Source organism: Tamandua tetradactyla, chromosome 7, assembly GCF_023851605.1.
Source record: "Tamandua tetradactyla isolate mTamTet1 chromosome 7, mTamTet1.pri, whole genome shotgun sequence".
NCBI classification, from domain to species: Eukaryota; Metazoa; Chordata; class Mammalia; order Pilosa; family Myrmecophagidae; genus Tamandua; species Tamandua tetradactyla.
In genome coordinates this window covers 70,339,307-70,365,799 of record NC_135333.1, presented here as the reverse complement: position 1 = coordinate 70,365,799, position 26,493 = coordinate 70,339,307, and the positions used below count along the sequence as shown (strand labels likewise).

Genomic DNA, 26,493 nt, shown 5'->3' with positions numbered 1-26,493 from the left:
TCAGGACTTATCTGGACCAGGGACCCATCTGGAGGCTGTAGGTTTCTGGAAAGTTACTCTAGTGCCTGGAACCCTTGTGCAATCTTATATATTGCCCTAGGTGTTTTTTAGGAATTGGCTGGAATTGGTTGGGATTTGGCAGGTTATGGTACGTAGCAAGGTCTAACTAAAGCTTGCATAAGAGCAACCTCCAGAGTAGCCTCTTAACTATTTGAACTCTCTCTGCCACTGATACTTTATTAATTACACTTCTTTTCCCCCTTTTGGTCAGGACAGAATTGTTGATCCAACAGTGCCAGGTCTGGATTCACCCCTGGGAAAAGGCTGAGCATTTCTAACTTTAATGCTCTGGAGAGTTAAAATCCGCCGTGCTTATGTCTGAATCTTTAAATTTCTTGTAGCTACCCAGTTTGGGATTACTGACGGGCAGATAGCCTCTTTCCTGCCAGGGAACTACAATTAAGCGACTCTTTGAAAAACAAGCGGCGCCAGGTTTGAATTTTTATCCCGCGCCACGTTTCATCACTTCTAACATGGCTTCAACGCCGCTGGGGAACAGGAGTTCTCATAACATTTCAGTAGCTTAAAGGGACGGTATCTTCGCCATTACCCAAGATGGCGTGCAGTGAGACTCCGTTTCCCGGTTTCAATATGGCCTCCACTGCTGCATTACAGAAGAGGTTAATCTGAGGAATAAAGGTAAAGGCGCGCGACCGAAACAGGAAGTTGCGTACAGGAAGTTTCTGTGTAACACAGTCTCCAGCCTCCGCGCTCCGCCCTGGGTCTACGCTCCACCCCCGGTGGCTCGAGAGCGGAGCAAGATGGCGGCTGAGTCGGAGTATGAGTCGGTCTTGTGTGTCAAGCCAGACGTCAGCGTCTACCGTATTCCCCCTCGGGCTTCCAACCGCGGCTACAGGTACTATCACCTAGGCACTACAGCATGCGCATATCTTGTCGGATTTAACAGTTTCTTCGGAAGCAGGCTGTCCATCCCTGCCACTGCCATCTCTGGGTTATCGCCCTGCTAGTCTTCCCACCTGGGTTGTCATCGCTCCTTTCACCTGCTTTCCCACCACTCTGATTATCGTCATCCTTCTTTCCGGTCCTTGTTTTATTACCATCTTGTCTTCTCCTCCGTTCCCCTCTCGTATCCATCTGTGGCACCCCTGTACTCCATTCATCCACATTCAGAGGTGTCTGCTTGTCGTAAGTCACCTTCCGTTCGCTCTTCCCTGCGTCCTTCAGCTTGTCACTTCATCCTCCCCACTCCTCTCTCTCGATACACACACACTTCTCATACCACCTGCACACTTGTGGATAATCATTGTGTTGTCGGGCGATCTGAATGATATAATTTATTTTTTTCACCGTTGTTAGTTTCTCTACCAAACGTCATCATTATTTGTTTTTCTCTTCAAATGTTTTGTCAATGATCATAATTTTTCCAATGGTTGTCAGTTCTGTTTCTTTTCATCATATTTTCTTGATGATTATGTAGTATTTTTCTGCCTCCCCCCCCCCCCCCTCTTCTCCTGTAATTTTTCTCTCCAGAGTTAAGGCACATTTTCTCTGTATGTCCTAACCACCTTGTAATCTAATGACCCATGAGGGCCTCAGGATGCTGTATGATATCACCTGGTCAAAAGAGCATTTACAGGGTTACATGGTAAAAGATGGGCATATGGCTCTAGCCACTTAACGGCTGTGTGATTTTGGGCAAGTTTCTAAACCTTTCCTAGCTTCAGTTTTCCCATCTGTTAAACAAGGGAAGAAGTTAAAGATAATAAACCTGCTTTATTTATATACCTCTTAGGGGTTTTTGAAGAGCTAAATGAAATCATATAATGTATGTGAAAGAATTTGGGACGTTTTAAAGCAGTATGTAAAATATAAGATAAAATTCTTATTCCTCTCTCTAATCCAAGTCACTGTCATCATTTTTCTTGGCATTTACCGTTACCTTGACTGAAAAGTTCTTCTCTCCCTATGTCCAGTATTTTGCCTCCTTAAGGGAAGTTCATTCATCATGAATCAATATTTTCGAGCTTGCCAACCTATACTCTGTGGGTTGTACTTTTTGACAGAGAGTTAGTGTTACTTTCAAGAAACTTTCTATCAGACCCACAATTGACCATGAATAGCGCTCAACATGATTTTTGATGGTCAATAAATACAGGCACTGTCTACATATGACTCCCTTTAGACATCATCTTCTTTGGGAAACCATCCCTGCCCTTCCATTCTGGCTTGTTGTTCTCTTCATGTGATTCCATAGCACCCTGTACTTGTCTCTGCTGCAGCATTCATTCTGTTTGCAATCTATTGTTTAGTCTCCTCTTTTTGTGGCCTAGTATGTGAACAAATTGAGGTCTTTTTTTTTTTTTTCACTGTACATTCCCAGGGTTTGGCACAATGTCTGGCTCTTAGTGGGCACTCTGTAAATGTTAACTGACAAAAGAAATTATATAGCTCTAATTACATAGGTTATTATTGATTGAATTGCACATGAAGTAAAATAGATCATGACTTCTACTTTTAGCAGTTAAGACTTCCTAAAGGAGATGATACATATTAAGTGGGGTTCTAGTCTTTTTCCTGTACTTCAAGTTTTAAAATACCTCCCTTCTCTCACCCATTTGTATTCTTTACTGTCACTTCCTAGGGCATCAACAGTTTATTCTCAAGTCATTTAACTGAACTGAGCCATTAAAGGAATTCCTTAATTTTCCTCTTCCCTATTATCCTTTTGTGTTTTCTGTGTTTACCATTGACATTTTTTATCCTCCAGGAGGCAGTTTATCACCAACCACTCTTCTCTTAGTTTATAGAGTAGTGAAAGCAGAACTAATTTTAATTGTGGTTCTCTCTTTTGTTTGCTTTTTGAGTATGATTTATTTAAGGATAAAAAGGACTTTTTAGCAAGTAGGAGAGATCTTTCCTTTGAGTGACTAATAAGATAAGAGGTAATAAATGTCTTTGTACCTAGAGAAGTCCGTTACTTTCCAGGTTTTACTGATCAAGTTTACTGGACTAGAAGAAGGAAACTTTAGGCTTATAAGAAACTTGTAAATGAGTTCTCAACTTATAAACTGGCTTGTTAATTATCACAATACTCCTCCCCCAGCTAAATCAGTATTAAATGCTTTAATGTGTCTGGGGTTAGACAGCCTGAGTTTGAATTTAGGCATCATTACCTACTGTGTTACTGTCCTTTTCTTAAAAAAAGTATGAAAGAGGTAAATACTTTCTCTGCCTATTTCATATGGCTTTTGCTGTAAGTATTGAATAAATCATACATTGAAATCTCAGAGGACCTGTAATAATGATGTATAAAAGTTTTATGACTAAGGTAAAGGAAAATTCATGAGGTTAGCTTAGAGTAAATGGTCAGAAAACCAGGAAAACTATGAGTTCTTCAGGCTACGTGCTGGAATGGAAGAGAAATTAAGGCCCAGGACGGAGAGAAATTGCTGCTGTAAATAGCCATTCCTTTATACGTTAAATGTTGGGCACTAGACACAGACACATGGAGATAAATAAAATAAGGAAACCTGTACAGAGAAACATATGTGATAGGCTTGTTTCTAATATTTTCCATAGCCTATTTACACCTATATAGTCATGGTATATGACTACAATAAGTAACAACTCATTTTAGAAAATTTAATAGGCAGGGGACCTCTAGAGTGATCTAATCTGGTTCAGATTATTTGAGGGTCTTTGAGGGCAGGACATCAAGAGGGAAAGGTATGACTGGATCCCATTCAAAATCAGTACTGTTTTCACTTTTCCTCCTTTCTGCCTTTCAGTTACCACCTTGTTAAACCCATTCTTGTTCAGAGACTGTTACCTTTCTAACCTGCAGCTATTCTTCAGGTTCCTAGGGGCTGAGTTCTTTTATTTATATATATATATATATATTTTTTTTTTTTACATGGGCAGGCACCGGGAATCAAACCTGGGTCCTCTGACATGGCAGGCAAGCATTCTTGCTGCTGAGCCACCGTGGCCCTATTTTAAAAATATTTTTATTATGAATAGCAAACAGACATACAAACATTCTGGACATGGTTACAATCAATGATTCACAATGTCATCATATAGTAATATCGTCATATAGTTGTATATTCATGACCATGATAATTTTTTTGAACATTTGCATCTCCAACAAAAGAAAGAAAAAAGAAAAAACTCATACATGCCATATTCCTTACCCCTCCCTCTCATTGACCACTAGTATTTCAATCTACTCAATTTATTTTAACCTTTGTTCCCCCTATTATTTTATTTCTTATCCATATTTTTTACTCATCTGTCCATACCATAGATAAAAGGAGCATCAGACACAAGGTTTTCACAGTCACACAGTCACACTGCAAAAGCTATATCATTATACAGTCATCTTCAAGAAACATGGCTACTGGAACACAGCCCTACAGTTTCAGGTACTTTCCTCTAGCCACTCTAATACACCATAAACTAAAAACAGGATATCTTTATAATGCATGAGAATAACCTCCAGGATAACCTCTCGACTCTGAAATCTCTCAGCCTCCGACACTTTATTTTGTCTCATTTCTCTCTTCCCCCTTTTGGTCCAGAAGGCTTTCTCAATCCCTTAATGGGGCTGAGTTCTTAATAACTTTTACTTTGCCCTCCCTTTTCCGCAATCTTGGTGAAACAGAATTAACAAATGCAGTGTTTCATAAAGTTTAGATATTTAGATAGTATCTTAGACTGTATCCAAATTCATTTGTAGGACAGATAATATTCAGTACTTTCTAATAGTTTTCATGGACATTTTTAGCTCCAGTCCAGATGTCTCTCCTGAACTCCATACTCATATATTTAGCTGCCTGTTGTACATATCTTGAATGTCTATGAGACATCTCAAACTCAGCATATCCAAAACTGAAATCTTGATCCTTCTTCCCAATAATTAAGATGAGCCTTCCTCATCTTAATTATTGGCAACTCCTTTGCTCAGGCTAAAAACCTTGGAGTCATCTTTGACCTCTCTTTTTCTCTTATCCCATACATCAGTCCATTAGAAAGTTTTGCTGGCTCTACTTTAAATAAGTTCAGAGAATATAGCTATTTCTCCTGCAGTTTCTTCCAAACCAGCTACTACTCTCTACTCGCCTAGATTATGGCAATTATCTTTTTTTTTTAGTTTTTATTCTGGTAACATTTGTACAACCTAAAATTTCTTTTAACCACATTCATATATATAATTCATTGCTGTTAATTACATTCACAGTGTTGTATAACCATCACCACCATCCATTACCAAAACTTTTTCATAATCCCAAATAGAGACTCTGTAAAAAAAATTTTTTTTTTTTTTTTTTTGGGGAAACTTGGTGTATTTTAAGCCTTAACTTTCCCATTTACTATGCAGATACTATTCTCTGGCAACCTGCAGTCTAGATTTTGACTCTGAGTTTGCTTATTCTAATTGTTTCATATCAGCAACATCATATAATATTTGTCCTTTTCTATCTGGCTTATTTCGCTTAACATCATGTCTTCAAGGTTCATCCATGTTGTCATATGCATCAGGACTTTATTCCTTTTTATGGCTGAATAATTTGCTATTGTGTGCATACCTCACAGTTTGTTTATCCATTCATCTGTTGGACACTTGGGTTGCTGCCATTTTTTGGCATTCGTGAATAATGCTACTGTGAACATGGATGTGCCTCTTTTCAATTCTTTGGGGTATATACCGAGTAGTGGGATTGACAGGTCATGTGGTAATTCTGTACTTAGCTTCCTGAGAAACTGCCAAACTGTCATCCACAGTCACTGCACCATTTTAACAGTTGCATGAGACAGACAGTTTCAGAGGGAACAAAGGTACTTCTTGGGCTCCACTGAGGAAGGAGCCAGAGTCTTCCCCACACATAGGGCAATCTGTCAAAATTCTGTATCCCTGACAAGTACATGGTGCCAGTTATGAGGCAGCTCAGAGCTGAACCAATTTATTCTTCACTGATACAGCTATTCCAGGCTAACATGGGTATCAGTCCCTTCTCTGAAGCTGAATCAGACAAACTTGAGAGCATTGTGAACTTAATTGAGTTGCTTATTTTCTTTGAGTCACCACTTCCTCACCTGTTCCATGCTGGGGCTTCAGAGCCCTGGGGAATTTCTCTTCTGGGGTTGTCGTATTGTTACTGGACAAAGACGGTAGATTTGGAAACACTCAAATGACCAATTTTCTCCCATATATTTACAGAAACAATGATGAATCCTACTTTCCTTTTATTTCTGTTTGGGATCTCAACCCTTCCACCCATTTCAGACTGGTGTAAACCATGTCTCCAGTCACTGATGTTCCCCCAGCAGTTGTTCCATACATTTCCTGGCTATTTACTAGTTACTCTGGAGGACGAACTAAATTCCACACCTCACTATGCTGCCATCTTGCCCCACCTCCTACTGCAATAATCTCTTGACTAATCCACGTACTTCAGCCTTCATCTCCTTACATTTCTTCTCCACATTGAAAATATAAGGGAGATCATGTTACACCTCTGCTTAACCCTATGTATTAGTCGGGGTTCTCTAGAGAAACAGAACCAACAGGAAATATCTGTAAATAAGAGATTTATAAAGATGTCTCACACACCTGTGGGAATGGAAGAGTTCAGAATCCATAGGGCAGGCTGTGAATATGGCAGCTCCAATGAAGGGTCTCAACGAACTCCACAGGAGAGGCTCGCTGGCTGAAGAAAGCTGTGAAAAAATCTCTCTTCTCCCATAATAGTTTTCAACTGATTGAATTATCTGATTAGTGGGAGACATGCCTTAGTTGATTGCAGATGTGATCAGCCAGAGCTGTGGTCAGCTGACTGGTGATTTAATAAAGCAGCCTTCCAGTTCATCAGCCATCCATGAAATATTCTTTTAGCAACTGTCAGGCCAGTTCTTGCCTGACCAGACTACTGGGCACCATCACCTGGCCAAGTTGATATCAGAAACTAACCATCACATCCCACTTCTTATCAGCATGGCATCTATACACATCATCTTGAAACATACTTACTTTCCAAATATAACAATAACAGACATACATTTCACCTAACAATTCTCAACTCTCTTGCGTATACCTGGAAGTACGCTATATCTCTTCAGAATAGGGTCTAAGTCCTTAGGCAACATTCGCTCTTAATTTTTTACTTTTTATTGATATATATTCACATACAATGTAATCATCCAAAGTGTAAAATCAGTGGTTCAGAATATCATCATATAGCTGTGCATTTATCACATTTGACTTTTTTCTTTTAAAAATACATGCAGAACATTTTTTGTATGTGAAAAATAACATACATACAAAAAAAACAATAAATTTCAAAGCACATCACAGCAATTAGTTGTAGAACAGAATAACATTCACTCTTAAACTTCATATCCCATAAATTAAATACTATAACATAAACAATGCAACTTATGTCATATGCTAGGAGGAAAACGATATTTGCTTATGTACAGATGCAAACATACTCATAACAAAACAGGAAGGAAATACACATACACTCAGTCCTCATTTCTAAAACTGGTCACGTGGTTGTAGTTCATATTTATCACTACCTTCTTCTACTACCCATTCCATGTTCCCTTTACCCTCAACAAGCACTTCAGTTGGCTGTGGAGTTTTCCCAGGTGGGGTGACCCAAACCTTCATTTTGAAGTTTATGGGCCATTGATAGTCCTGCCTGGATTAGCTTGTGGCAGTTTTCCATTGACTGTAATCACAGGGCATGGCAGTATTAAGAGACACCCTAGGGGATCTCCTATAGTCCAGGAAAATTCTTCTTTACCTCCACTGGGTAGTTGTAGTCCTATTTCCCCTATACTCTAGATCAGTCACCCCAGACAGTACAGTAATCCCCTTTTGTGCCTGTTGATTCAGTCATGAGAAGCCCAAGGTATCTAAGTGGCAGTCTTAACTTCCGCTTCAATGGGATCACTGTTGTATCTGCTTGTAGGAGTACTCCTTCTTTTAGAACTAAAACCTGTAGACAAGCAGAGCTTAAGATTTTAGAAACAGGAAACAAAACTTTTTCTAGTGGATCATTAGGGGTGATATAATGAGTGGTGCCACTCCTATTTCTACCCCTTGATGCCTGGGTCTGTGAATCCTGGCTATGGGAGAACAGTACCATACAGTGGAAGCTGATGCAGTGCATGCACAGTCTTCTGGAGAACATTGTCCCAGCCCTGCAAGGTATTGCCACCTATTAGGCATGGTAATTGGGTCTTCAATAGTTCATTACACCGTTCTGCCAGCCCAGCTGCCTCTGGATGATGGGGAACATAGTAAGATCAGAGAATTCCATGAGCATGTACCCATTCCTGCATTTTATTTGCTGTGAAGTAGGCTCCTTGTTCAGAAGCGATGCTTTGTGGAATACCATGATGGTGGGTAAGGCATTCCGTAAGTCTACAGACAGTAGTTTTTGCAGAAGCATTGCATGCAGGGAAGGCAAACCCATATCTGGAGTACATGTGGAACAAATCACTGCCCCCTCCATGATGGAAGGGCCCAATGTAATCAACCAGCCACCAGGTAGCAGACTGATCACCTTGGGGAATGGTGCTATATTGGGGACTGAGTATGGGTCTCTGCTGTTTGCAGATTGGGCACTCAGCAGTGGCCGTAGACAGGTCGGCCTTTGTGAATGACAGTCCATGTTGCTGAGCCCATGCATAATCTCCATCCCTACCACCATGCCCACTTTGTTCATGAGACCATTGGGCAATGGCAGGAGTGGCTGAGGAAAGAGAATGACTTGTACCCACAGTACAGGTCATCTTACTTGATTATTAAAACATTCTCTGCTGAAGTCACCTTCTGGTGAGCATTCATATGGAACACAAATATCTTCTTGTTCTTTGCCCACTCAGAAAGGTCTATTCATATACCTCTTCCCCAGACCTCTTTGTCACCAATTTTCCAATCATACTCCTTCCAAGTCCCTGACCATCCAGCCAAACCATTAGCAATAGCCCATGAGTCAGTATACAAATGCACCTTTGGCCAGTTCTCCTTCCAGGCAAAAGGAACAACCAGGTGCACTGCTCAGAGTTCAGCCCACTGGCAGGATTTCCGCTCGCCATTGTCCTTTATGGACATCTCAGAAAGAAGTTGTAGTGCTGCAGCTATCCCCTTCTGGGTGCTCCCTACATATCATGCACAACCATCTGTAAACCAGGCCCGAGTTTTCTTTCTTCCCTAGTCAACTGACTAAGAAACTCCCCAAGAGGCCATAGCTCTGTCTGGGAAAAAAAACGTAATGTGGCAGGAGTGGGGGCTATGGACATTTGGGTGACTTCCTCATATAACTTGTGCCTTCAGGACCTGCTTAAGCCCTATCTCTTATATACCATTTCCCTTTTATGATGGAGTGCTGCTGTGCACACCCAACTTTATTGCTTGGTGAGTCAGACAACACCCAGCTCATGACTCAGGTCTCATCGTAACTTCGTGGCCCATGGTTAAGCATTTGGTCTCTTCTAGGGCCCAGTTGCAGGCTAAAAGCTGTATCTCAAAAAGAGAGTAGTTAATCTGTAGCAGATGGTAAAGCTTTGCTCCAAAATCCTAAGGGTCTGTGTTGTGATTCTCCTTTAGGGGCCTGCCGAAGGCTCCAGAAAACATCCCTATTTGCCTCTGACACTTCCAGCATCATTGGATCTGCTGGATTATATGACCAAGTGGCAGAACACTTGGGCTTGTTGCATACCCTCCTGTTGTTCAGGTCCCCACTCAAAACTAGCAGTTTTTCTGGCCACTCAGAAAATGGGCTGGAGTAGCACACCCAAATGAAGAATAAGTTGTCTGCAAAATCTAATGAGGCCATCTAGGCATTGTGCTGTGTTTTTTTTTTTTTTTTGTTTGTTTTGTTTTTTGTTTTTTTTTGTCATAGGAGGGACATTTCGACATGCCTCACACCAGTGGACACATAAAAATTTCACTGAGGTGGAAGGCACCTGTATTTTTGTTGACATGCAAATGCCTTACCAATAAATCTAGAGTAGTTGCTACTTCTTGCCCATTAGGTCTAATCAACATAATATCATCAATATAACTGGCCATGTCTTGTGGGAGGGAGAAACAATTAGGGTCCCTCCAGACTAGATTGTGACATAGGGTGTTGAGTTGATATAACCCTGAGGCAGGACAGTGAAGGTATACTGCTGACCTTATTAGCTGAATGCAAACTTTCTGGTGGTCTTTTATGACAGTTATTGAGAAAAAAGCATTTGTCAGATCAGTAGCTGCATACCAGGTACCAGGTGATGTGTTGATTTGCTCAAGCAGTGATATCACATCTGGACCAGCAGCTGCAGTTGAAGTCATCACCTGATTATCAATAATCCACTGTCATCCTCTATGGCCCATCTGTTTTCTGCACAGGCCAAATAGAGTTTATGGGAATGTGGTAGGAATCACTACCCCTGTATACTTTAAGTCCTTAAGAGGGGCAATAATCTCTGCAGTCCCTCCAGGAATCGGTATTGCTTCTGATTCACTTTTTTTTTTTTTAATTTTTAAATTATATAATATAACATATATACAAAGCAAAGAAAGAAAAAAAAGCATTAATTTTCAAAGCACTCCTCAACAAGTAGTTATAGGATAGATCCCAGAGTTTGTCATGGGCTACCATATCATCATCCCAGATTTTTCCTTCTAGCTGCTCCAGAACATTGGCAGCTAGAGGGAATATTTTTGTCATCACAACTGACTTTTTTTTTTCTTTTTTTTGTGAAAAATAACATGTGAAAAAAAAAAGCAATACATTTCCAAGCACAGCACAATAATTAGTTTTAGAGCAGATTTCAGAATTTGGTATGGGTTAAAATTCCACAATTTTATGTTTTTACTTCTAACTGCTCTAAGATACTGGAGAATAAAAGAAATATCAATAAAATGATTCAGCAGTCATACTCACTTGTTAAATCTTACCTTCTCTGTATAATTCCACCATCACCTTTGATCTTTCCCCCACTCTTTAGGTATATTTAGGCTATGCTCATTCTAACTTTGTCATGTTGGAAGGGGCTGTCAATAGGAAGATGGAACTAGCTGATGTTCTGGAGAGGCTGGCCTCTGGGTTTCAAGACCTGTCTGGTCCAGACGAACCCATCTGGAGGTTTTAGGTTTCTGGAGAGTTACCCTAGTACATGGAACCTTTGTAGAATCATATATTGTCCTAGGTGTGTTTTTTAGGATTAGCTGGGATGGTTTTGCAAATTATGATAGGTAGCAATGTCTAACTGAAGCTTGCATAAGAGTGACCACCAGAGTAGCCTCTTGACTCTGAACTCTCAGCCACTGATACCTTATTTTTACACTTCACTATTTTGCTATGTAGGGGCAGGTTTTGTGGCTTAAACTTGGCCTTTCCTACCGTAATTGCCCTCACTCCATGAGTCAGAGAACCGTGTGGGGATTCTGCCGGTTGCTCAGTATGGCTATTCCAATTATACATTCTGGAATATGACCACAGAATGGGTCTGGGTACACACTGAACCCACTGTGAGACTGACCTGAGCTAAAACTCCATCAATTACCTAACCTTCATAAACCCGTACTCTGACTGGTGGACCAGAGTGACGTTTTGAGTCTCCTGGAATTAGTGTCACTTCTGAGCCAGTGTCTAATAATTCCCGAAATATCTGATAATTTCCTTCTCTCCAATGCACAGTCACCGTACAAAAGGCCAGAGGTCTCCTTGGAGAAGACTTGGAGGAAGGTAAATTTTGGGCAGTGTAAAAGGATCCTTCCTCAAGGGTACCCATCCCTCCCCTCATTCAAGGGACTCTGGGTTTGTAAACTGAAGTCTGGGAATTGGTTAAGGGGTTGTGACTCTGTTTTTGTAATTCAAGTTAGACTTCTGGTCACTTGACTTAGAATTCTTCTGCTTATACAGCTCAAACAAGAATTTAGTAGACTGCCCATTTATTTTACTTCTAGGTACCCTGTGACCTACTAACCAATGTATAAGTCTCTGTGAGCCAAATTATTATTTATTTATTTTTGCATGGGCAGGCACCAAGTCTCCAGCGTGGCAGGTAAGAAGTCTGCCTGCTAAACCACTGTGGCCTACCCTGAGTCAAATTATTTTGACTGTTGCTTTGAGTCTTCTGTCCATTATGGTGACCATGCCCACCTTATCTATGGTGGCCATGCCTACCTTATCTGTGGTGGCCATGCCCACCTTATCTATGGTGATTAACTTTTGCCACATGACTTCTGCCATCTCAGGATCCGATTTTCCCCATTGTGCTTAAGGATTCCAGCTCAGTGACAGCAGTTCCTACAGTAATATCTGACCTACAAATAAGGGTGCCCGTAGAGCCCTTGAGGGATGATGGAACTGTTAGGCCTGGAGGACAGGACCCCTTCCCCCATGCTGTGACCTATCCCTGGCAAATATTTCAGAAACCCTCTCCCACCCCAATCTATACCAGTCCATATCTTCTTCACCCTCCAGCAGTTGCCCTCTTGTGATAACCCCCTATTACTCAACCTCCACCCTCCAGCATTTACAACCTTGCATGCTTAAGACAGCACTTAAATTTTAAACTTTACCAATGGAAAGCTGCCAACTCCTAACGTAGCCCCCTGTTTCTTGCCCCCAACTCTCTAATCCCAAGCCATAAGAACCCTATTCCCTGCCACCTCTGGGTGGCTGTTTCTTTCTCTCTTGAAATGCTGCCTGGGTGGCTGTGTTTCTTCCTGAAATAAAGCCTTTGTATTCCTTTGTTCCCACCTCCTTCCTGGTGAGTTTGCCTTTCAGGAACTGGTCTCGAATTTATTTGTCAAGATTCTGGTAAAAGATGTGTCCTCTGGACATTCCTGGGTTGTCTCCTCTGGACATTCCTGAGTTGTCCACTCTAGCATTCCAGTCTCTCTAAGCTTTTGAATCCCCTCATCGAGATTATGTCAGGGTAGTTCTGGCATTTTGACCAAAGGTGGTGTCGGTCACCTTTTGAACCATGTTTTAGCTATCCTCCAGACAACATTGAATGCAGAATCTCTGCTTAGTGGACCCATATCAGTACATTCAGACTGATCTAACTTTATACTCCTTCCACCATTATTCCACACCCTTAATATCCATTCCTCACTATTCTCATGGTTTCTGTCTATATAGATTGGAAAACTCTTGCAGTTCTTTTGGAGTATAGCTTCCCTCATGGGTCACACATTGTACCTCACCTTTCAGGGCCTGTTGGAACTTTAGTGTAGTTATAGGTCTTGAAGTAAAGAGGGGTGGGGGTGGGTGGGTCATGAAAAGAAATAGACGTGTCTTTCAAGCCAGTTACTTCAGGGAATTTTGTTGCAGTTTCATCTGGTGAAACAGGATTAGTTACTCCAGACAAGAGTGAGGGCTATTTCCACAGGGGAAGTGGTTGCAGGGTTAGCAGACACTGAAGGGTTAATCTCTTTAGGTGGAGGTTTGATGACAGACTCTTCTGGGCAGACTGTAGGCCAGGAAGGTGTTTCCTCAAGGCAGGGCGGAGGTCAGGAAGCTCTTTCCTCAGGGCAGTCCATTACAGGTCTATCTAGCAAAGGCTCAGATTCCAGGGATTTCATCTTCCCAGTTCTGTCATTATTGAGCCATATTACCCCATCACATGTCTCAGGATCCTTTTTTTTTTTTTTCTTTGCAATCCAAGTCCTTACTTTAGCAGAGTCTGCAAGGTTGAGATTTTAGTTTACTTTGTAAATCTGTTACTCGTACAGTGAAGCGGTGTTTGGTTTTTCAGAGATCTAAAGTCTATGACCACAAAAAATAAGGTTTTCTTTCAGTGCAAACATGGAAACTTTTTTTTTTATTAATTAAAAAAAAAATTAACTAGCACAACATTTAGAAATCATTCCATTCTACATATGCAATCAGTAATTCTAAATATCATAACATAGATGTATGATCATCATTTCTTAGTACATTTGCATCGATTTAGGAAAAGAACTAGCAAAACAACAGAAAAAGATATAGAATGATAATATAAAGAAAAAATAAAAATAATAATAAAAATAAAAAATATATAAAAAAGAAAAAAGGAAAAAGAAAAAACAAACAAACAAAAAACTATAGCTCAGATGCAGCTTCATTCAGTATTTTAACACAATTACATTACAATTAGGTAGTATTGTGCTGTCCATTTTTGAGTTTTTGTATCTAGTTCTGTTGCACAGTCTGTATCCCTTCAGCTCCAATTACCCATTATCTTACCCTGTTTCTAACTCCTGCTGGACTCTGTTACCAATGACATATTCCAAGTTTATTCTCGAATGTCGGTTCACATCAGTGGGACCATACAGTATTTGTCCTTTAGTTTTTGGCTAGTCTCACTCAGCATAATGTTCTCTAGGTCCATTCATGTTATTACATGCTTCATAAGTTTATTCTGTCTTAAAGCTGCATAATATTCCATCATATGTATATACCACAGTTTGTTTAGCCACTCGTCTGTTGATGGAAATTTTGGCTGTTTCCATCTCTTTGCAATTGTAAATAACGCTGCTATAAACATTGGTGTGCAAATGTCCGTTTGTGTCTTTGCCCTTAAGTCCTTTGAGTAGATACCTAGCAATGGTATTGCTGGGTCGTATGGCAATTCTATATTTAGTTTTTTGAGGAACTGCCAAACTGCCTTCCACAGTGGTTGCACCATTTGACATTCCCACCAACAGTGGATAAGTGTGCCTCTTTCTCCGCATCCTCTCCAGCACTTGTCATTTTCTGTTTTGTTGATAATGGCCATTCTGGTGGGTGTGAGATGATATCTCATTGTGGTTTTGATTTGCATTTCTCTAATGGCCAGGGACATTGAGCATCTCTTCATGTGCCTTTTGGCCATTTGTATTTCCTCTTCTGAGAGGTGTCTGTTCAAGTCTTTTTCCCATTTTGTAATTGGGTTGGCTGTCTTTTTGTTGTTGAGTTGAACAACCTCTTTATAAATTCTGGATACTAGACCTTTATCTGATATATCGTTTCCAAATATTGTCTCCCATTGTGTAGGCTGTCTTTCTACTTTCTTGATGAAGTTCTTTGATGCACAAAAGTGTTTAATTTTGAGGAGCTCCCGTTTCTTTCTTTCTTTCTTCAGTGCTCTTGCTTTAGGTTTAAGGTCCATAAAACCACCTCCAATTGTAAGTTTCATAAGATATCTCCCTACGTTTTCCTCTAACTGTTTATGGTCTTAGACCTAATGTTTAGATCTTTGATCCATTTTGAGTTAATTTTTGTATAGGGTGTGAGATACGGGTCCTCTTTCATTCTTTTGCATATGGATATCCAGTTCTCTAGGCACCATTTATTGAAGAGACTGTTCTGTCCCAGGTGAGTTGGCTTGACTGCCTTATCAAAGATCAAATGTCCATAGATGAGAGGGTCTATATCTGAGCACTCTATTCGATTCCATTGGTCGATATGTCTATCTTTATTCCAATACCATGCTGTTTTGACCACTGTGGCTTCATAATATGCCTTGAAGTCCGGCAGCGTGAGACCTCCAGTTTCGTTTTTTTTCCTCAAGATACTTTTAGCAATTCGGGACACCCTGCCCTTCCAGATAAATTTGCTTATTGGTTTTTCTATTTCTGAAAAATAAGTTGTTGGGATTTTGATTGATATTGCATTGAATCTGTAAATCAATTTAGGTAGGATTGACATCTTAACTATATTTAGTCTTCCAATCCATGAACACGGTATGCCCTTCCATCTATTTAGGTCTTCTGTGATTTCTTTTAACAGTTTTTTGTAGTTTTCTTTGTATAGGTTTTTTGTCTCTTTAGTTAAATTTATTCCTAGGTATTTTATTCTTTTAGTTGCAATTGTAAATGGGATTCGTTTCTTGATTTCCCCCTCTGCTTGTTCATTGCTAGTGTATAGAAATGCTACAGATTTTTGAATGTTGATCTTGCAACCTGCTACTTTGCTGTACTCATTTACTAGCTCTAGTAGTTTTGTTGTGGATTTTTCCGGGTTTTCGACGTATAGTATCACATCGTCTGCAAACAGTGATAGTTTTACTTCTTCCTTTCTAATTTTGATGCCTTGTATTTCTTTTTCTTGTCTAATTGCTCTGGCTAGAACCTCCAACACGATGTTGAATAATAGTGGTGATAATGGACATCCTTGTCTTGTTCCTGATCTTAGGGGGAAAGCAAACATGGAAACTTTTATATCATTCATATGATGCTTAAGTTGTAAATTTGCAGCCTTCAGCCCATTCCTGTCTCCCATCACTGTATCCAGTATATCTAACAATAACCAGCCAATGTCATTATATCTCTTTAATTCCACTTAACTCTGTAAAGATATGAAAAACACTCTCACCCAGAGCCTTACCTCATATAAGTGTACAATTAACAGAATCAAATGGTGATATTTTGTATATCTTTCTTGTCAACTGACCCCATGGACTATCAGTGCCATCTTGATTATTGGAAACAGTCATTAGTGCCTTTGAGTCTGATCAGAGTAGAAAACCAATTGTAAAACCCGTTTTTTAAGATTCTGTTTCTCCAGAACCATTCCCAGAACCAAGCTGTATTAGTCAGTGTTCTCTAGAGAAACAGAACCAACAGGAAATATCTGTAAATATAAGATTTATAAATTTGTCTTTATAAATGTGGGAATGGAAGAGTCCAAAATCCATAGGGTAGGCTGTGAAGCTGGCAGCTCTGATGAAAGGTCTGGATGAACTCCACAGCAGAGGCTAGATGGCTGAAGAAAGCTGTGAAAGGCTTCCCCTTAATAGTTTTCAACAGAAGAATTATGCCGTGTCAGACATGCCTTAGTTGATTGCAGATGTAAACATCAATCTGGCTGTAATCAGCCACAGCTGCAATTAACTGACTGATGGTTTAATACACCAGTCTACTGGTTTATCAGCTGGACATGAAATATGGGTGCAGAGAAGGTCAGGCAAGACAACTGGACACATTACTTGGCCAAGGTGACACCAGAAGCTAACCATCACACCTTGTAATGGCTCTCCTTTCACTCAAAGGAAAAGCCAGATCCTGTTAATGACTTGCAAAACCGTATGTGACCTGGCCTTCTATTATCTCTCCCACATCATCTCTTACTCTAATCTAGCTGCAGTTGCTTCCTTGCTGTCCACACCATGCCACACATGCTCCTACCTATGCCTGGAATGTTTTTCTCCAGAGATCTGCATGGGTATCTCTCACTTCCTTCATGTTTTTACTTACATTTCACCTTAATGAGGTCTATCCTGTCTACTCTCAAGTGAATGCTGCAACCTGTTCACTTTCCCACTGCCCTTAGAGTCTCCCTTATCTGCCTCTATTAGTTACCTTTTAAGGTATTCATTAGTTTACTTCTTTATTATGTTTCTTTTAAAATTACCTTTTATTGGAGTATAAGCTAGATGAGGGCAGGAATCTTTGTTTTATTTGCCATTTTTTTTTCACCTATAATAGTGCCTGTGGCATAGTAAGCACTTTATAAATATTGAATTCAGTGAAAGGGATTTGAGAAGTAGACTTTGCTATAACCTGATCAGTGAGGCATCTTATATGGGATTTTATTTATAGTATGAAAATAGCATCATCATGAGAAATTTTCTTTCTTTTATTGCTCTAATATGTATTTTTACTTGTTTTTATTTATTTATTTTTTTATTAATGCTTATTAGAGTCCAGAATCCTTGAGTAATAACATTGTCTTCTACTTGCTTTGGGATGTATTTAACACTGAGACATCTGTATATAGAGAATTGTTTTCCTTGTTGATTATTTCATTGTCAGGGAGAAAGAATAAGGAGTCTAGGTCAGCAAAATAGATCTATGGCAAGTGATTCTGGGTAGTCTTTATTATATTAATGACATGTACCTGAGGCTTCCCATTTTCCTATCCTAGGGCATCTGACTGGAAATTAGACCAACCTGATTGGACTGGTCGCCTCCGAATCACTTCAAAAGGGAAGACTGCCTATATCAAACTCGAGGATAAAGTTTCAGGTAATCTGTGCAGGTGACCCTTTAGCACATTAAGGAAATTGGTTTGGGGTGCTTTTATAGCACATTCTAAGTTGGGAATTGCAGTGGAGATACTTGTGAATTGGAGTTCTAGAAGTTTGCTTTTTTTGCTCAAAAAGTCTTTTTCTTATCTATCAGGGGAGCTCTTTGCTCAAGCACCAGTAGATCAATATCCTGGCATTGCTGTGGAGACAGTGACAGATTCCAGCCGCTACTTTGTAATTCGAATCCAGGATGGTACTGGTAAGGGATATGGGACTTGAAAAGGATGAGGTCAGGAAAATATGTCCCTTTTGCATATATTTGACTTGTTTACTAAATTTTTCTTCCCATTTATCCAAAGTTATTGTAGTTGCTAATGGAAAAGGATGAGTATAGTGTTAGTAATAGATTTCAACATAAGTTTAAGACCTAACAGTTAATAGGCAGATATTTCAAAATGCATGTCTGAGCAAAAAAAAATGAACACACATCCAGTTTTTTGTGGTGGTTGTTTATGGTGGAACTCTTCTGAACCTTTTATGTCTAGGGTAGTAGTTTTCAATCCTTTTTCCACAGTCTGTAATAGAGGTTGGTCAACTTTTCTCTAAAGGGACAGATATTAATATTTTAGGCTTTGCCTGCTGAATGGTCTTTATTGGAACTGCTTAGCTCTGCTGTTGTAATGTGAAAGTAGAGACAATCTGTAAACAAATCGGTGTCTCTGTTTCCCAGTAAAACTTTATTTACAAAAACAGGCTACAGCAGAGTTTCACCCATGGGCTGTAGTTTGCCCACACCTGGTCTATTAGAAAGTGTTTCACATTCATACTATCTAGTAAAGTTAACTGTTATGTTTTCAGTGAATAGAATGTTTCCTAGAGGACATTTCCTGTTCTGAGTATTTCCATCTTTTTCACAGGGCGTAGTGCTTTCATTGGCATTGGCTTCACAGATCGGGGTGATGCCTTCGACTTTAATGTCTCCTTGCAAGATCATTTCAAGTGAGTGAAACTTGTCTTTAGTTACCAGGTTGAATGGTTATCGGAAGACTGCTTCTCAGGTGAATGGGCTCTATCTCTTTTACCTCATTTCTTTATTTGATAAACCAGTTCACTATAACTATGGATCTCCCTATTCACTTCTGTTTCTCTATATTATCTTTGCATCCATTCTGCATTTCCTTTCCTTATAGCCTGAAATATATTTTAGAGCCTTTGTACAATGGTTTGAAATGATGCTTTTGTTTATGCCTCTGGGAAATTTGTCCTTACTTTTAGGTTGTAGAGAGAGGCATATAGTAAGAGTCTGGGCTGTATGTGTATGTAGGAAATTGCGTGCCAATTTTGTTACCTTATGTAGCTGACTTATTTTCTTCCTATAGTCCACCTGATTTTGGTGCAGCTATGTTGGACAGTGTCATGTACACTGTCAGCTTCCTCTTCCTTTGTGCCTCAGGACTCTCTGAAGGTGTGGAAAGCTACTCAGTCAGCACACGGATACAACCTGGAATGACTGGGAAATTAAAACTCTCCAGAGGCATTTCTCAACCAAGGGGAATGGGAATTGGATAAATGCCTTCCTTTTGGAAGGACAAGGCTAATAAACATTCTCTGTGGTTCCTCAGAGAGTTCTCAGTGGGGTTGAGCCTCACTTCTTCTCTTCCTTGGCTTTTTTTCCTTTCCTTTTATACTTGACTGCTTCCTGGAATCCCTTCTCAAACTACACTCAAATTTATGTGACAGGCTTGCTTTCAGAGAAACCCAAACTAAGCCAATTTGCTCTTTTCCTGAAGGTGGGTAAAGCAGGAATCTGAGATTTCCAAAGAATCTCAGGAAATGGACACTCGTCCTAAGTTAGATCTGGGCTTCAAGGAAGGACAAACCATCAAGTTGAGTATTGGAGTGAGTATATTTTGTTTTCCTTTTTATTTTGTTTTCCTGTGTTTCCATAAGCCTTTGACTTGCTCTTTTTCTTTCTTTCTCTCCCTCCCCTCTTTTTTGTAGAACATTACAACCAAGAAAGGAGGTGCTTCTAAGCCCAGGACCTCAGGAGCTGGGGGCCTAAGCTTACTCCCACCCCCACCTGGAGGCAAAGTCACTATTCCCCCACCATCCTCCTCAGTTGCCATTAGTAATCATGTCACCCCACCACCCATTCCAAAATCTAATCATGGAGGCAGTGATGCAGGTAAATCACTCTGGTATCCCTAACTTTGAGAAGTTAAAATATATCTTACATGTTAGTTGAGTAACACCTGTTTGCCAATGACAGCATTGAGATTTTGCTATGCTTCAGGTCTGACTTAGAAATACTGAAATGGCTCTTGTACTGACAAGGTAATTCTGGCAGTCTTTGGTAAAGGTCATAGTTTTTCTGGTGAACAAAAATCAGGTATTTGGTAGGTTCTTTGGCAGAAAATGGATGGTATTAAAACAGTTTCCTTTATTGTACCATGATTAAGTGCCGTTAGACCTGTGAGTCAGATGGACCTTGATTTTAGTCATGGCTCTGCTACTTTGTGTCTGAAGGAGTTTTGTAACATTATTTAAGTTCTTTTTTTAAAACATTTTTTATTGTTAAATGTGACATATGTACAAAGCAAAGAAAGAAAAAGCAGTGATTTTCAGATACAAGTAGTTACAGAACAGATTTCAGAGTTTGTTATGGGTTACCATTTCGCTATTTCAGATTTTCCCTCCTAGCTACTCCAGAACATTGGAAGCTAGAGGAAACATATTTTTTTCTTTTTTTGTGAAAATTAACATATATACAAAAAAGCAATACATTTCCAAGCACAGCACAACAATTAGTTGTAGAACAGATTTCAGAGTTTTATATGGTTACAATTCCACAATTTTAGGTATTTACTTCTAGTTGCTCTAAGATACTGGAGATGAAAAGAAATATCAATATAATGATTCAGCAATCATTCATTTGCTAAACCTCACCTTCTCTGTATACTCCACCATCACCTTTGATCTTTCTCCTATTCTTTTCAGGTGTTTGGGCTATGCCCATTCTAACTTTGTCATGTTGGAAGGGGTTGTCTATAATATGGGATAGGGGAATGAAACTAGTTGATGTTCTGGATGAGCTGGCCCCTCTGCATTTCAGGACTTATCTGATCCAGGGACCCATCTGGAGGTTGTAGGTTTTACCCTAGTGCATGGAACCTTTGTAGACTCTTATATAATGCCTTAGGTGTTCTTTTTTAGGATTGGCTGGAGTGGTTTTGCTTGGGGTTTGGCCAGTTATGGTAGGTAGCAGTGTCTAACTGAAGCTTGTGTAAGAGTGACCTCCTGAGTAGACTCTTGACTCTATTTGAACTCTCTCAGCCACTGATACTTTGTTATACTTCTTTTCCCCCTTTTGATCAGGATGACATTGTTGATCCCATGGTGCCAGGGCCAGACTCATCCCTGAAAGTCATCTCCCAAGCCACCAGGGAGACTTTTCACCTCTGGATGTCACATCTTACATTAGGCGCAGGGCAGTGATTTCACTTGCAGTGTTGGGTTTAGAGAGAGAGAGAGGCCACATCTGAACAACATCCTCTGGAAGTAACTCTTAGGCACACCTATAGGTAGGCTAAGCTTCTCTGCTACATACATATGCTTTTTCAGTCTCAACTTCCTTATCTACAAAATGAAGATGTAAAACTACCTCAGGATTGTAAAAGTTAAATGATTTGACATCAGCTAGCACAGCACTTGGAACATAGTAGTCATTCAATAAATGTCACTTTTTAATCTTTGCCATTTCTTCACAAGGGTAATTGGTAGCAAAGGAGATAACATCTAGGTTCGTGAATATACATTCCTTTCTCCTCATTATCTGATGGAAAAATAATAGACAAGATTATATGTTCCCATTTAAAAAATGAGAACATTAGAACTCAGAAAGGCATGGGACTTTCCCTAAGATTAGAGAACCAGATTTATTAGAATCTGAGAGTTTTAACTGAATGTATTGGATGACGCAGGGCATTCCTAGAATTGATTACTAAGTGCATGCTTTCTCTTTTGGAAATATTTGGAGTAAAATTGGTATGTCTTTTGCTAAGTGTTAGCAGAAGGCACTGACTAGACTAGGGATAGACTAGATATTTAAATCCTTTTCACTTTTGAAACATATATCTAAATTTTATTTCATTTTTAAAAATTTAATGTTTTATTTTGATTAATTATAGATTCACCTGCAGTTGTAAGAAGTAATATAGAGACCCTGTGTACCCTTTATATATAGTCTCTCAATGGTAATATCTTGGCAGTTGAGTATCACACTCAGGAAATTGACTTTGATATAGTCCTCCAGTCTGATCCAGATTTCACCAGTATTTCATGTACTCATTTGTGTGTGTGTGTTTAGTTAAATGCAGTATATATTTTTTAGTTATGAAATTTTATCATGTATAAATTTGTGGGTTCACCACCACTCAAGTTGCAAAACATTTTCACCACCAGAAGGAACCCCCTCATATTGCCCTTCTATAACCATACCCACTTCTCCCCTGACCTCCCCTTCCCCCATTCCTAATCCTGCTCAATCATTAATGTGGTCTCCATGTTTATAATTTTCTCATTTTAAGAATGTTATATGAATGGAATCATACAGTATGTAACCTTTTGGGATTGGCTTTTTCCACTTAGCATAATACTTATGAGATTCATCGACATAGTTACATATATCAATAATTTGTTCCTTTTTATTCCTTAGTAGTGTTCCATGGTATGGATATACCTACCATTTAGTTGCTTCAGTTTCTGGCTATTATGACTACAACTGCTATGTACATATGTGTATACAAAGTTTTTGTGTGAATATAAATTTTCTTTTCCAAGGTTTTCATTATGTTTCCCTTTTTCTTTTTTCTTCCCTTACTTTGTATTCAGATATCCTTTTAGATTTGGATTCTCCTGCTCCCATCATGACACCAGCCCCGGCTCCAGTTTCTGCAGGCAGTGACTTGTGGGGAGACTTTAGCACTGCATCTAGGTAATGGCCATAGTGACATCAATATATTGTCAGTCAGGGTAGAGATGGTATGTGTAGAGTCAAAGGAAATCCTTGATCTGGGAAGGCAGGGGATTTATAGGTCCTATAGAGTGCATGGCAGGAGTACTAAGAAAAGAAATATAGGAGTACTGGGCATGGTGGTACAAGAAGCTGTAGGATTGATTAGATTTGAGTGCAATATTTCAGACCTTGGTATGTAGAATTGCTATGAAGTACGGTATCAGGAATTCTGGGCCATGATTTTCATGGAAACTATTAAGTAAAAACTGCTAGGCATTATCCTAATATTACGCCTATGGCTTTCTCTCTGTTCTCCTGTCTTACAGCTCTGTTTCAAACCAGGCACCACAGCCATCCAACTGGGTCCAGTTCTGAATAGCATTGGCAGGACTTTAAGGACAGACTTGAAGAGTAAAAATGACCTAGAGGGCACCAATCTGTGAGGGAGCTTAGAACCCCCCTCCCTCCCTAGAACCAAATTACTGGACAGTCTTTTTCATAGCTTCTCCATTGCATTCAAGCTGGTTTTGTCATACGCCTTTGTTGTTACTTGCTGTTCAGCAAGAGTATTCGCCCTCTCCTGCTTACTACCGAGGGAGAAGAATAATGGATCTTATCATATTGTGGCTTACTGTGCAGGATTCAAAAGGCCAGGGTCTATTTGAGGGGAAATTGAACTCTAATATTTGTAAAAAATTTTCTCCGTCTTTTAAAATCTTAAATTTATTTCAGAATCATCTCATGATTGTGTGCCTCTCTGTGAAATCTTTTTTAGCAATTTCAGGGGAGACAAAAACTTTGAAACTCCCTTCTCCACTAATCCAAGACTCTAAAAAATGGACAGACTGATTTCAGTATTTACAGGGGAGACAAAAACTTTGAAACTCCCTTCTCCACTAATCCAAGACTCTAAAAAATGGACAGACTGATTTCAGTATTTACAAATTCACAATTTTAATAGAAGTAAATATGGAGAAAGACCTGCTTCCTGGGTCTTGGCTATATATATCCTTCAGGCTTCACTATTCAGTGAACAGCCAGTGTTGGATGCAGCTCCATCACCCTTCACCCTCTTGAGTGTTTACATTTCTCTTTCTATGATAAGAGGGTTGTTTTGGTGGCACCTCCACTTTTGTTTTCTGTTTGTTGGCTAGTGCAATGTTCTTGACTAGTTGGTGTCTCATAGATGAAGGAATGCAAGGGGTTGTGCTCTCCAAGTAAAATTCTAGAGAAGTGTTTATTTTCTTGCAGCTTCACCTATTTGCTGTATTTGAAACACAGCTTTACTTTTTACATGACCATTATTTGACCTAAAGTTGAAGGATTTTGGACATTTAGACTCATTTAAAGAGCAGAGAGGTTGAAAACACCTAATTCTTATTCAGTACCCACATTGCCTTCCTACCTGGGTATCTGACCCTTTTCCATAGACACTTCTTTTCCAATCCATCTGGCTCTTCAATAGCAAGCTGCTACTATATCTCTTATCATTTCTGAAGGAAGTTGGAGAGTCACAGTTTTAGTTGTGAAAAGTTTGCCCCAGGTTGATACCTGTCAGGCAGGGTATCTCAAAAGTTGGCCTCTCACCATTTTCCTTTATTTTTACCCCTCCATTCCTTATACAATGCTGTGAAGAGAGTTCCCCCTCTCAGATGAATGAACACTATCTATCTTTGTTACTAGACAATTCTGAGAATAAAATGAGGGAGGTTATAATTTCTTCCTTAGTACCTATTTGGATGTGTATATTCTGGTTGAAGGGTGTTCTTATATCTATCTTCAAATTATATTCTCTTACCTGAACTTTCTTCTTATCTTTTTTTAACTCTGGGTCCATTTTCTTTCGATGCCTCCCATTCCAGGCAGCTCTATTCTTGCAGAGCCATGGCAGAGCATTCTTAAATTCTAGTGAAAAACACTAAAAGGAAAGTCTACAATCACTTGTGACTAACTACTGGGAACCTATTTTCTCAATCTTCTTCCATGTTGTGTTCTTTGTATTTTCAAGATGATAATATATTGTGTATTTGAATTGCTGAAAAATTGAAAATAAGTTTAAGATATATGTATATAAGCATATGCTGTATTGGTGCAATAATGGTAATTAAAATATGGAAAAAGGTGATGTCTCTTTTATCTTTTAATTTGCATATTTGATTCCCTTTTTCAATATATAAATGGGTCAGTAAATAATAGAAAGGCATTTCATATTTACTTTTTTTGAGAAATAAGCCTTTTAAAAGTTGAGGCTGGATCTTAGTGCTCAGGGTTCTAAATCCAGACAGCAACTAATACGTTACTACAGAGATTATCCTTGTTCAAATTAATTATTTATTTCCTGGTATAGTTCATTTGATTAGCTTCAAGATAGCTTCATGATCTAGTCACCTCACACATTTCACAACTGTAATGATTGAAAGGGATCATTGTAAAAGATGGAATTAAAGTCAGAGACATAGACATTTTTTGAAAAATATTTTATTAAAATATCTTCATGCAAAGTATATTCCATTCAAAGTATACAATCAGTGGCACACAAAATCATCACATAGCTGTGTATTCATCGCCATGATCATTTTAAGAATATTTGCATCAGTCCAGAATAAGAAATAAAAAGAAAACAGGAAAACCCCGTACATCCCATACCCCTTACCCCACTCTCTCATTGACCACTAGTATTGCACTCCATGTAGTTTTTTATTTTTTTATCCCCTATTATTTGTTTGCTTTTTTGTCCTTATTTTTTTACTCATCTATCCATACCCTGGACAAAGGGAGCTTCAGCCGCAAGGCTTTCACAATCACATGGTCACTCTGTAAAAGCCATATAACTATACAGTTGTCTTTAAGAATCCAGGCTATTGAAATACAGTTCAACAGTTTCTGGTATTTCCTTCTAGCTGTTGTAATACACCAGAAGCTAAAAAGAGATATCTGTATGATGCATAAGAATAACCTCCAGAATAATCTCTGACTCTATCTGAAATCTCTCAGCCACTGACACTTTACTTTGTCTCATTTCTCTTTTCCCCATTTTGGTCAAGAAGGCTTTCTTAATCCCATGATGCTGGGTTCTGGCACAACCCCAGGAGTCATCCCACACAGTGGGGAGGGCAGTGAGTTTATCTATTGACTTGTTGAGAGACAGGCCACAACTGATCAGTAAAAGAGATTCTCTGGTGGTGACTCTTAGGCATATTATAAGTAGGCTTGGCTTCTCCTTTGCAGAAATAAGTTTCATAAGGGTGAACTCCGAGATCAGGGGCTCAGACTATTGGTTGTCCCCAATGCTTGTGAGAATATCAGGAATTCTCCAGGTGGGGAAATTTAATATTTCCTCCTTTTTCCCCAGTCCCTCAAGGGGACTATGCAAATACTTTTTTATTCTCTGCCCAAATTATACTTGGATGTTATCGGGGCGTCACACTATCCTGAGAAACCAACAAGATCTCACTCCC

The 26,493-nt window shown here is 39.4% G+C and overlaps 1 protein-coding gene across 1 annotated transcript; it reads left to right on the top strand.

Moving 5' to 3' along the window:
- Positions 1-781: 781 nt before the first annotated feature.
- NECAP1 (NECAP endocytosis associated 1) lies at positions 782-25,157 on the top strand. Its single transcript, XM_077169941.1, has 8 exons — positions 782-916; positions 17,919-18,019; positions 18,176-18,280; positions 18,939-19,020; positions 19,812-19,920; positions 20,023-20,206; positions 22,912-23,014; positions 23,362-25,157. Exons 1-8 carry the CDS (start codon positions 822-824, stop codon positions 23,408-23,410), a joined length of 828 nt encoding a protein of 275 aa, XP_077026056.1. The 5' UTR covers positions 782-821; the 3' UTR covers positions 23,411-25,157.
- The last annotated feature ends 1,336 nt before the right edge of the window (positions 25,158-26,493 follow it).

Excerpts from the sequence above, each read along its gene's own strand:
- NECAP1 (XM_077169941.1), top strand. The coding sequence starts at position 822 with ATGGCGGCTGAGTCGGAGTATGAGTCGGTCTTGTGTGTCAAGCCAGAC. Across the intron at positions 18,020-18,175 it reads ACTCGAGGATAAAGTTTCAG|GGGAGCTCTTTGCTCAAGCA; the intron begins GTAATCTGTGCA and ends CTTATCTATCAG. Across the intron at positions 19,021-19,811 it reads TCCTTGCAAGATCATTTCAA|GTGGGTAAAGCAGGAATCTG; the intron begins GTGAGTGAAACT and ends CTTTTCCTGAAG.